Raw genomic sequence first — 12,031 nt, forward strand, 5'->3', positions numbered from 1 at the left:
GCTAACAAACACATGAAAAGATGCTCAACATCACTCATTATCAGAGAAATGCAAATCAAAACCATTATGAGGTACCATTTCATGCCAGTCAGAATGGCTGCGATCCAAAAGTATACAAGCAATAAATGCTGGAGAGGTGTGGAGAAAAAGGAACCCTCTTACTCTGTTGGTGGGAATGCAAACTAGTACAGCCACTATGGAGGACAGTGTGGAGATTCCTTAAAAAACTGGAAATAGAACTGCCTTATGATCCAGCAATCCCACTGCTGGGCATACACACTGAGGAAACCAGAAGGGAAAGAGACATGTGTACCCCGATGTTCATCGCAGCACTGTTTGTAATAGCCAGGACATGGAAGCAACCTAGATGTCCATCAGCAGATGAATGGATAAGAAAGCTGTGGTACATATACACAATGGTGTATTTCTCAGCCATTAAAAAGAATTCATTTGAATCAGTTCTAATGAGATGGATGAAACTGGAGCCTATTATACAGAGTGAAGTAAGCCAGAAAGAAAAACACCAATACAGTATACTAACACATATATATGGAATTTAGAAAGATGGTAACAGTAACCCTGTATACGAGACAGCAAAAGAGACACTGATGTATAGAACAGGCTTATGGACTCTGTGGGAGAGGGAGAGGGTGGGAAGATTTGGGAGAATGCATTGAAACATGTATACTATCATGTGTGAAACGAGTTGCCAGTCCAGGTTCGATGCACGATACTGGATGCTTGGGGCTGGTGCACTGGGACAACCCAGAGGGATGGTATGGGGAGGGAGGAGGGAAGAGGGTTCAGGATGGGGAACACATGTATACCTGTGGCGGATTCACTTCGATATTTGGCAAAACCAATAAAAAGAAAAAAAAAAAGAAAATGCCTTTATATAATTAAGGTCATTGTTTTACATTGAAGAGTGCATGTCTCTTATTGTTTTAAAATACTTCTACATGAAATTATAAATTATAAGGCTGTATGTTAAGTAACTAGGCCTTTGGTGGTGATCACTTTGTATTGTATACAGACATTGAATTATAATGTACATCTGAAACTACCTCAACTTCCCACACCTACAGATTCACCTTTAGCTAGGTTCAGTGTGAACATGTCTCTGGCATTTCAGCATTTCTTCTCCAGGCTGTTCCCACCTACTGCACTCATGATCCCATTTTTGTCTTTTTCAGAAGCTGGAAATTCTGACTTTAGCTGTTTCCTTTAACTTCTGCATATTCAATCTTTGCCATGTTTTATTGAAAGACTGATATATAACATTAAGTTTCAGGTATACATAATTCAACATCTGTATACAATACAAAGAGATGACTACTAAACGCCTAGCTGCCGTCCATCACCAAACAACTGGCCCACTTCACCCATTTCACACACCTCCTAACTCCCTTCCCCTCTGCTAACCACCAATCTCTTCTCTGTATTTATGAGTTTTTGTTTGTTCATTCTGTTTTTAGATTCCACGTGAATGAAATCATATGGTCTTTGTCTTTCTCTGACTTATTTCACTTGACATAATACCTTCAGGGCCCATCTATGTTGTCACAAATGGCAAAACTTCATTCTTGATTATGCTTGAGTAGTATGCCTCTGTGTGTGTGTGTGTGTGTTGTGTCATGTGTGTGTATGTGTGTGGTATGTGTGTATGTGTGGTGTGGTGTGGTGTGGTGTGTTTCTGGGCACAGAAACTCTGTAGTGGAAGGCTCATGAAAAGACAACTTGAAAAACCAGAGGACAAGCCTACTCCAGTGTGAAGGAATGTTTGTCTGTGCAGAAAGGGCACTAGATGGAACCAACAGACCCCTCCCGAACTGTGTGGACATGGATCTCAGATCACAGGGCATGCACTCCTGTTTCCTGGAGGCAAAGAGACACCACAAAAGGGCAAACTCTTTGCTTAACTAAACTGACCAAAGAGAATCAAAGGTTTGCCTCCACCATCAAATGTAAAATGTGTTTTGAGGCCCATGGCTCTGGGGAGCTGCCATATGAAATGAATTACCAAGGCTCAGCGTGGGGGTAGGGGTCCACTGGGAGCCTCTGCAGCAGAGCCCAGCCGCCTGGACATCCTGGGGGCCCCGGGGCCTGCAGGACATGATCCAAAGGCCCTGCTCATTCCCAGGTCGTGCAAACCTCACCTCATTGCCTGGTAAGCAGACAACAGAAGATGGGTTCAGATCAGCTCTAGAAATGCCAGGACTGCCTGGAAAACCCGCTGAGCTCGGTGTGCATGCAGGTATTTCAGGGCTCCTCTGGCTCTAATGAGCACTCCTATTTCCAGTCTGGGTTGGCCCAAACAATGTCAAGTCAAACCACAAGAAAATCTGTTATCACTCAAATTGGTACATACTTTTCATACAACCGAAATATTATATAAAAGTCATGAACTGTTAGATGTAAAAGCAGAAATTGGACGCAGATACAGGTTCCCTTGCTACCTCTGTCTCGCCTTCCAAGGGGGATGTGAAGTTCGGGTCACAGCTGTGTTCCAAGGGTTTGTGCCTGTGATCAAAGCCTCTGCCACTGGAGGAAGCGCTCGCATGAGCCCAGTCCGCAGACCACTCTTGTTGCCCCTCCCCTTGTTCTCGTTCACGCCAACACTGTAAAAAGTTATGTGTTTGAATGATGTTTTAAAGCGCTCTGTGCAATTAAGTTCTGAAGCAAGGGAGCTGGTTTTCCTTCAGCCCATATATGAAACTGCCAATAAATGTAAGACCTGGGTGTGTTTGGGGGAGGGGGAGGTGAAAACGAGGAAAGTTTCTGAAAGGAACAAACACTTCAAAAAAGTAAACCTGAGGTGTTTTTCCTTCTCATAATATTTTAAATGCTTTTATAGTTGGAAAAAGTCTACAAATCAAAAAATATATACCAGAAAAAAATGCTTACTACTTCCATAATCACTTGTACCCAATTTTCATCTCTCCTTCCTAAAGAAACTTCCCTGATAACTTAGTTGGTAAAGAATCCACCTGCAATGCAGGAGACCCTGGTTCGATTCCTGGGTTGGGAAGATCCCCTGGAGAAGGGAAAGGGTACCTGCTCCAGTATTCTGGCCTGGAGAATTCCATGGCCTGTATAGTCCATGGTGTCACAAAGAGTCAGATACGACTGAGCAACTTTCACTTTCTAAGGAAAGCACTCCTGTTAAGTAATGATTGCAGAGAATTTCATACCACCTTCTTGCCGTGTGTGTTAGTGATTTGAAAACGTGGTGCTCCTTACTTTCTGTTAGCTGCTCTTCAAATGCAAGATTTTTTGCTGGAGTGGGTAGTCTAGCCCTTCTCCAGGGAATCTTCCCGACCCAGGAATTGAACTGGAGTCTCCTGCACTGCAGGTGGCTTCTTTACCACCTGAGCTACCAGAGAAGCCCTCTTCCTAAGGAAAACACTCCTGTTAACTAATGATTGCAAAGAATCGCATACCACCTTCCCCTTGCCGTGTTAGTCATGCTGTTCCTTACTTTCTGTTAGCTGCCCTTCAAATGCAAGATTTTGCCCTGAGTTTCCATTATGTGGCTGTTTAGAGCCATTTGAAAGCATTCCTCTGGGTGGCCTAGTTTGCTTATGAAGCTCCTAAGAAAAATAAAAGCCTCTATTCTTGAACCTGATTGGAAACCAAGACACATACCCAGCACATGTTGTTCAGAGGGTGGTTTGGGAAAGGTGACACATCCTTAAACAATTTGTGAAGCAGCATTAGCTGCACAGCCTCTGGGTATATTAACAATGCAATGAGTAGCATGTATTGAGAGCAAAATAAAGTTTAGGTAAAGTAAATTCACAGAGCAGCATCACCAAAAGAAGGCCTAGAAATGCCTCTCAGGTGTCAAGCCCTTCATACCTCTGTGTTTAGTCACTCAGTCATGTCCAACTCTGCGACCCCATGGACTGCAGCCCACCAGGCTCCTCTGTCCGTGGGATTCTCCAGGCAAGAATGCTGGAGTGGGTTGTCATGCCCTTCTCCAGGCCTCTAGCACGCAGAAAATTTTACACTTCCATTTCTGTACCCTTGATTGAGAATGTTCCTGGCTAAGGAAAATGGCCAGAGCAGGATAAAATTAACCAATAAAGAAAGAATTCCAGTGCCTGGCACAGAGTAAGCTTGGTAGCTAATAAAATCATTTCACGTTGTACAAATGTTAGGTAAGCTGTGGCCTGAGGCCAATGAGTCACATGAGCCACTGAAGTTCTGTTTAAGGAAGCCGCTCTCACTGCCCACCACAAGTACCTTTCTAAGCCATACTTTTCTCCTTTCATCTATTTTTAAAACTTTCAACCCTTGTCTACCTTTTAGTCATTTAAAGTCTGGACTGCTGGACTCCACTGATCAAGCTTTTAGGCTAAACATTCAGTGACCACCATTATTGGATGTGGAAGGAAACCTCATGGTTAGTGCAAGAAACTTAAGAAAGTTAACTCCACAAAGAGTAGGAGTCATTTTGATGAACTCAGGACTATAAGTTAGGTAACAATGTCGTGTATGGAGTTGAGTCATAAAAGGCACCGCCATTGAGGAAACACTGGATTTGGACATAATGTGTGTGATGGTCCGGTGCATGCACCTCTAGAAACCCTGTCCAGAAGACTCCAGGGACAGCCAGCAAGCACACCGTGGGCTCCATCAAAGACCCAGGTGCCCACAGCATGCCAGATGTTTCACATGTACCCTTCATTGGTTTATGTAATATGAAATTATGTAACTGGCATCAAGGGTTTGGGAATAAATGCCTCTGACTCTCGGAAATCTGGAGAGGGAACCACAGAACCACCACCAGGTCTGAGGGGAGGAGGGGCAAAACAGTGGTTTATTTCTGACAGGCATCAGCCAGAGGGGCTGCTTTCTAAGGGAGTCTGCAAGGCAGCGGGGGCAATGGTGATGCCACGTGAAGCCTGGACCACTGATACCCCAGAAGTAAAGTGCTAAAGTGGGCAGACTGACCCCAGGGCCAAAACTCCTGCTCCTTTGTCCCTCTCACACTAACCTTCAGACCAACCAGGGCTGGGCTCCAAAGAGTAAATGCCAGAACCAGACTTTAGACCTGGTGAAGTCATCACTCTGATAATGGATAGCATTTACGGAGCACTTAACCTTGTCCTGGGCCCTGGGTTTATGGGATTCGAATGTGTAACCTGTATAGAGCCAAGCTCCTCACGGTCCATTCGTGACTGGGACGTGAAGTCCTAGACACAGAAACCTGGCAGGCAAGGAGCAAGTGAAAGTAATTGTTACCCTAGTTTCACTGTCTTTGAAGCTGAAGAGCACAAGTGTGTACTGTGAAGCTCTTTAAAAATCTCCTACCTTTGCTCCACTCAGCATTCTCTCTCTCTGAAGTTGCTCCCAAAATAACCCCTGTACTCCCAAGCTCTCTTCAAAACAGGGTGGGAGGGAGCTCTTTCCTCCCTTGGCCTCCTTCCTCTGCTTCCCCACCTGCGGTTCTCTCCTCTCCCACAGGGAATCCTCTGCCCTTGCCGGTATAAACTCCCCCTGCCTGTGCTTCTTTACATGTTTGAGTTTTCCTTTCATATGTGGCACACTTGGATCCACAGAAGACTCAGGAAACAATCACACAAAACAGGATGAAGGAGAGGGGCAGATACAAAGATCAAAAGATATATATAGAGAGAGAGCCCGTGAACACAGGTGGAAAAGCATTTCTATTAAACGTGTGTCCTGTCTCATTTTATCTTTCCAATGACCCTCAGATGACCCATCTTCCCATTAAACACTTGAGAAGGCAGAACCAAAAGGTTCCATAACTTGTCCAGTAAGTGGATGAATCAGGATACAAATCCATGCAGCTATGATCTCAGCATCTATGACTTTGACCTCTATTTGATGCACCCTTTTCCATAGAGGAACTGAACAGCATAAGGCAGCTGCCTAGTTCCTTACTCAGGTAGTTGGGTTCACCACCTGAGTAATGAACTTCATTTCATCTCTCCCCAGGTTTAAAAATGACGACAACAAAAAACTATTGAAGGAGAGACAGAGACTAGAGCAGAGGCCCTGGGAGGGAGGTATTAGGTGAATTCTCTGTAGATGGTCATTGCAAATCTCTTTCCCTCCAACTTCTTACACAACATATGCTGGGCATTTGGACACTAGACTCTTTCTACATCCCATTTGCTTGTGGAAATCAAGCTTTTAATGTAGTATCATGCATGTGTGTTCCATCATGTCCCAAGCTTTGTGACCCCACGGACTGGGGCCTTCCAGGCTCCTCCATCAGTGGAATTTTCCAAGCAAGAATACTGGAGTGGGTTGCTATTTCCTACTCTAGGGGATCATCCCGACCCAGGGATCAAACCCATGTCTCTTGTGTCTCCTGCATCTCCTGCATTGGCAGGTGGATTCTTTACCACCTGGGAAGCCCCATGATGTAGGAATGTTTGCAGACTTGGTTGGAACAACTCCTGTCTAATGACTTCTGGCAAGCTTGTAAAGGAACCCGGACAAGTTGTCTGCTGAGGAAGAGTTGGCAATTAGAAAAGAAGGAGGATTTTTAAATAGGGATCAAGAAGAACAAGGAAGTAACCTAATTAGAGAGAGACATACTTAGATTGCTGCGGAGTGAGAGAACCCAGCTGAAGTTGGATTTATGATGAATTCTTTTGCTTTGTTGTGCACATATCATGCCCAGTAGGGCTGGATGAGCTGAGGGCATGGGGAAGACAGAGTTGATTATGATTTTGTTGGATGGATGTCATAGATCAGATCAGATCAGTCGCTCAGTCGTGTCCGACTCTTTGCGATCCCATGAATCGCAGCACGCCAGGCTTCCCTGTCCATCACCAACTCCCGGAGTTCACTCAGACTCACGTCCATTGAGTCAGTGATGCCATCCAGCCATCTCATCCTCTGTCGTCCCCTTCTCCTCCTGCCCCCAATCCCTCCCAGCATCAGAGTCTTTTCCAATGAGTCAACTCTTCGCATGAGGTGGCCAAAGTACTGGAGTTTCAGCTTTAGCATCATTCCTTCCAAAGAAATCCCAAGGCTGAGGAGGTTTAAAAAACTGGTAAGAGAATGAGAAGGTGGACTGTGGAATCTAAACTGGTCATGGGAGGAAGTGAAGACAGGACATGATTTAAGGAAAAGCGTATAGGCCAATGGACTGGAGGTCATGATGAGAACAAACAAGTTCAGTGGCCAAATCAGAGGGGAAGAAGTTGTTGTAAGAGAATTTGGAGGCTAGTCTGTTCAGAGTGCTGAAAATAAGAACCAGGGTGTGACTCTGGCAGTGGGAGCTCAAATGTGGTGAAGACCATTGACAGGAGGGGGGTCAAGAAACAGAGAGGCCAGACAGCCTTCAGTACCCTAGCCTGATCAAGGTCGTCTCGTATACAGCCTCCTAAACATTTCATATTTTGCTTTCTTATTTAAATCATCAGTCTACCTAGGATGGATGTTTATGTGTGATATGAAAGTACCATTTTTATTTTCTTCCATTTGGATAACCAACTGTCCTTGGGCCATGTGTTGAATAACTTAGTTCGTAAATATCCCTTGAATTCCTTCCATCTGTGCTATTACTGATTTTGCTTTACTCAGTCCATATCACTCTGGGCTGATGTACTATAGTACCCATCGATCTTCCCCCTCCACAGTCCATAAAATTTATTTTTCTAAAATACAAATATGACCACATCACTCTCCTGATTAAAGTGCTTCAATAACTTCCTTTCATTCCCTGCAGAATAAAAGCCAGGCTCCTAAGCCTGTCATATTTAAGATGTTTCACAATATTTTTATTTACAATATTTCTTTGCTTATCAAGATATCCTCATTCTATGACATTATCCATATTTGTGAAAGCGAAAGTGATTCATTCGTGTCTGACTCTTTGCAACCCCATGGACTGTGCGTCCATGGAATTCTTCAGGCCAGAATACTGGAGTGGGTACCCTTTCCCTTCTTCAGGGGATCTTCCCAACCAGGGGTTGAACTCAGGTCTCCCACATTGCAGGCGGATTCTTTACCAGCTGAGCCACAAGCTGGTAAAGAGTCCAAAATGGTTAATTCAAATTACGTTTTAAGTCTTTTATCAGAACTATTAGATAGACTTATAATTGATCGATCTTAAAAGTTCTAATTAAATTATTTGATATTTATTTGGCATTTACTCTGTATCAAGCAGTATATAGTAGATTCTGTATTTATTCTATATATATAGTGTGTGTGTGTATGTGTGTGTGTGTATATATATATATCTATAGATATATATATATATAAGATTCTTCCAGAGTTTACAATCTAAAGGAGCACAAGAAGCATGAATACGAATATCTGTGGAAAAGGGAAGAATGTAAATGTAGCAACAGACATTTGAGTAAATGACTAGGAGAGCTCCGATGAGGGAGCATTGGCACTTTGTTTGGCAGAGATCGGTGGAGGCTTTGTAGAAAAGTTAACTGGGTCATGAAAGGTGGGTAACAGAAAGTTAGAGGAGACAGGAGGGCATTTTAGATAGAGCAGTGCCACTGATCAAGGCAAAAGAAATGGGAAAGTGTGACCTTGGAGTACAGGATGACATGGAGAAAGATGAACAGCCAAAAAGGTAAGCTGAGGCCAGAGCACAGAAATCCTTCAAGGACACGTTAGGAGACTGGACTCTCGTTAGTTGCCCTGGAGTCAATGAAAGTCTCTATTAAGGGACTGACTTAACTAGGTCATGACATGGTGGGGCAGACTGGAATGAAGAGAGATTCAATCTAAGAGGATACAGTAACAGGCTAGGCATGACATTCTGCTGGCTTGTCCCAGGAGGTAGAAAAGCTACAGTGGATGCAAGAGAAATTCCAAAGCAGAAAAAGTCAGATGACTAAAGAAAGAAGGGAGAAACAGGTTCAGTTCCGTGTACTCGCTTAGTCGTGTCTGGCTCTGCGACCCCATGGACTGCAGCATGCCAGGTTTCCCTGTCCATCACCAACTCCTGGAGCTTGCTTGTTCAAACTCATGCCCGTCGAGTCAGTGATGAGATGCCCATCTCATCCTCTGTCTCCTTCTCTTCCTGCCTTCAGTCTTTCCCAGCACTGGGGTCCTTTCCAATGAGTCAGTTCTTTGCATCAGGTGGCCAAAGCATTGGAGCTTCAGTCTTGCTCAGCTCTAAAAGTTAAAAACATGAAAATTTCATGAGAGAGTCCTGCATCTGATTAAATACCATTTATATTTACCTTTGCCGTCATGAAATTTCTAGGATTTTTTTTTTTGGTGACTTAAAAACTATTTCATATATAATGTATTTCTATAGCCTGACTTTACAGGTTTAGATTAATGTTTGTATTCTTGTTTCCCTCCTCCCCCTCTCCCTCCATGTGTGGCAGCTTCTCCTGGACATGGTTGGGTCACCTGATGAGGAACTCCAGGAAGCTGCTGCAGGTTGTATATCCAACATTCGCAGGTTGGCTCTTGCTATTGAGAAGGCGAGATACAGCTGAACCTGAATGGGCATGACAGCTACCAAATTTTACATGACCCTGTATGTGTCACTCCCAGAGCCGTGAAGCCTAAATTGGGAAACACTTCATAGCAGATCCTTTAGAAACAAATGTCTGACTGAAAACACAGGAAGTTAGAAATGCAGAGAATGTGGTTCACCCCAAAATTGTATGGGTATTTTTGTTCTAATTTAGGGATATGCCATGTGGTGACACATAAACCCAATATATTTGTGATAATTTTTTCAGGAATTTGAGAATATATATACATGTATACAGCTGTATATATGTATACAGATATATATATATATATGTACTTATATATATATATATTTCAGTGATGCTTTTGTATTTGTGGTGATTTTAATAAAAGATGTGGTCTTCCCGTTGTGTGTATTTATAGTCATCCATGAGTGTCTTTAGAAATCCCTTTCTGTTAAACCAGTCTAACTGTCCCGTCACTATAGTTTTGTTTGATCTCTTGCAACCCTCAGGAGAGCTCTGAGATGTGCTGACTTGACAAATGGTTATGGAACAGAATTCAGAGTTCAGCAGCTGGGTTGAGAGAGAACATCCTGAGGTCGTTCCAAGTTTCTCCTAAAGCTGTCAAACATCTGAAAAGACAACGTATAACTGTCACTGTCCCAGATAACACAAATCACAAAAACATAAGCACTGAGTGAGATTTTCACTTTTGCATTTCCCAGGCATAAACAGTGAAATGTTTTATTTCCCTCACAGGATACACCAACATTTTATTGAAAGAATTAATTTATGCCGATGTACGCACACCTCACAACACAAGGATAATATTACTTTCACGTAAACTTGCTTGGAGTTTCTGAACTTGTTTTCAGCATACAAAGTACTTTTTAAAAAGTGGCTACAAAGGATTAATAGCATTTTATCAAGTTATAGAAACATGAGAAGCCACTTAAAAGAATCACAGATGTAACCTTGGTGTGCTACAATGTTTGGGAACTGACCGTCCCCCCATCTAGAACTAGCTAGGAAAACAGCTTCTTGTATATCCACTCAGTAAACCGACAGTCTCACTCTTTAAAGAGCAGGCAAGGTTTTATTGAAAAATATGAAGTACTGTGTATGTTTGTCATAATTTGGAGAAGACCGTAAACTTAATTGAATTAAATGTAAATAATTTGTATGAAATGAAAACCCCATACAGGATTAAAATTATCCTGATGATTCTGAGAATTTTAAGATTTTGTAAAACACCAATTCATCTTTATTGCTTTTCAAAGGAGGTTATAAAAGAGGATAATAGAAACAAGGAAATGGTATCAATGCTAACAAAGAATTGAATTTAATTAATAGTGGAAATCCTCAAATGCACGTCGGACTCTTTGTGACCCCATGGACTATAGCCAGCCAGGCTCCTCTGTCCATGGGGATTCTCCAGGCAGGAATACTGGAGTGGGTTGCCATGCCCTCCTCCGGGGGACCTTCCTGACCCGGGAATCAAACCTAGATCTCCTGCATAGCAGGCAGATTTTTTATCATCAAAGCCACTAGGGAAGCTCTTTAAATAATAGTGTAAATCCTAAAACTCTCAACAGTAGGTATTATTAAAGACACTGGTTAGGTGTGTTTCACTAATATTAAAAACACATCTAGAAATCATGGATTATGACAGTTATAGAAAATGAATAAATATATTATTGTTACATTATTATTAAAGGAAGCTTTCTCCATCATTTTAAGATTGTTCATATTCTTGGAATTAGAGGGTCCTAAGAGCTTGCCTGAAGAATCCCACGAACAGAGGAGCCTGGAGGGCTACAGTCCATAGGGTGGCAAAGAGTCAGGCTTGACTGAAGTGACTTAGCATGCATGGATGAGAGGGGAAGGAAGCAATAGAAAACAAACAATCAAACATCTGCAGCAGCACAAAGAGAACTGGATGAGTAGTTGAGAAGGATAAGTTCCTTTACCATGTGCAAGTGTGGGACTTTCATTTCTATGATTATTAAAGACATAAAATGAGAGCAACAGTACCATTTTAAAGGAAACTGAACTTGTGGGAACAGATACAGTAAGCTAACATGAAAATCATTTTGGGTATTTCTAAGAGTTGTGTCCTTTTAATTGGTAAGCACCCTGGATGTAGCGGTCTTCCCACAGGTGGCTCAGTGGTAAAGAATCAGCCTGCCTAAGCAGGAGACACAGGAGATGTGGGTTTGATCCCTGGGTCAGGAAGATCCCCCTGGAGGAGAAAACGGCAACCCACTCCAATATTCTTGCCTGGAAAATTCTATGGACAGAGGAGCCTGACGGGCTACAGTCCACGGGGTCATAAAGACTCAGACAGGACTGAGCATGCATGTACCAGGGATGTAGTACCTTTAAACAAAAGAGAAACTGAATTTAAAGGTCAGTTTTGGCTGTGTGTGTGTGTGTGTGTGTGTATAACGGTATAACAGAAAACTCTGACCTTATTAGAAAAATGTCAGAGGCAGTGAGTGAAAGTATCCAGAGATAACAGAACAAACAAGCCCAGGATCACACCATTTCTTTGCTGCTCTAGGCCAAAGGACCATTTCTTGGCGCTCTCCATGGAA

The 12,031-nt window shown here is 42.8% G+C and overlaps 1 protein-coding gene across 5 annotated transcripts in view; it reads left to right on the forward strand.

The window, feature by feature from the left end:
• The window catches only part of ARMC4 (armadillo repeat containing 4), a 173,597-nt gene that overhangs the window by 151,274 nt on the left and 10,292 nt on the right, over positions 1–12,031 (forward strand). For 4 of the 5 annotated variants that reach the window (XM_010860037.1, XM_010860040.1, XM_010860038.1 and 1 more), the window contains one exon: positions 9,339–9,824. The exons of the other annotated variant lie outside the window; for it this stretch is intronic. In XM_010860037.1, coding sequence (XP_010858339.1) covers positions 9,339–9,452 — 114 coding nt within the window. In that variant the 3' untranslated portion in view covers positions 9,453–9,824. Of the gene's footprint in view, positions 1–9,338; positions 9,825–12,031 lie in introns of those variants that run through there. 5 annotated transcript variants of the gene reach the window in all.

The sequence above is a fragment of the Bison bison genome, unplaced genomic scaffold, assembly GCF_000754665.1.
Source record: "Bison bison bison isolate TAMUID 2011002044 unplaced genomic scaffold, Bison_UMD1.0 scf7180017864461, whole genome shotgun sequence".
Taxonomy (NCBI): domain Eukaryota; kingdom Metazoa; phylum Chordata; class Mammalia; order Artiodactyla; family Bovidae; genus Bison; species Bison bison.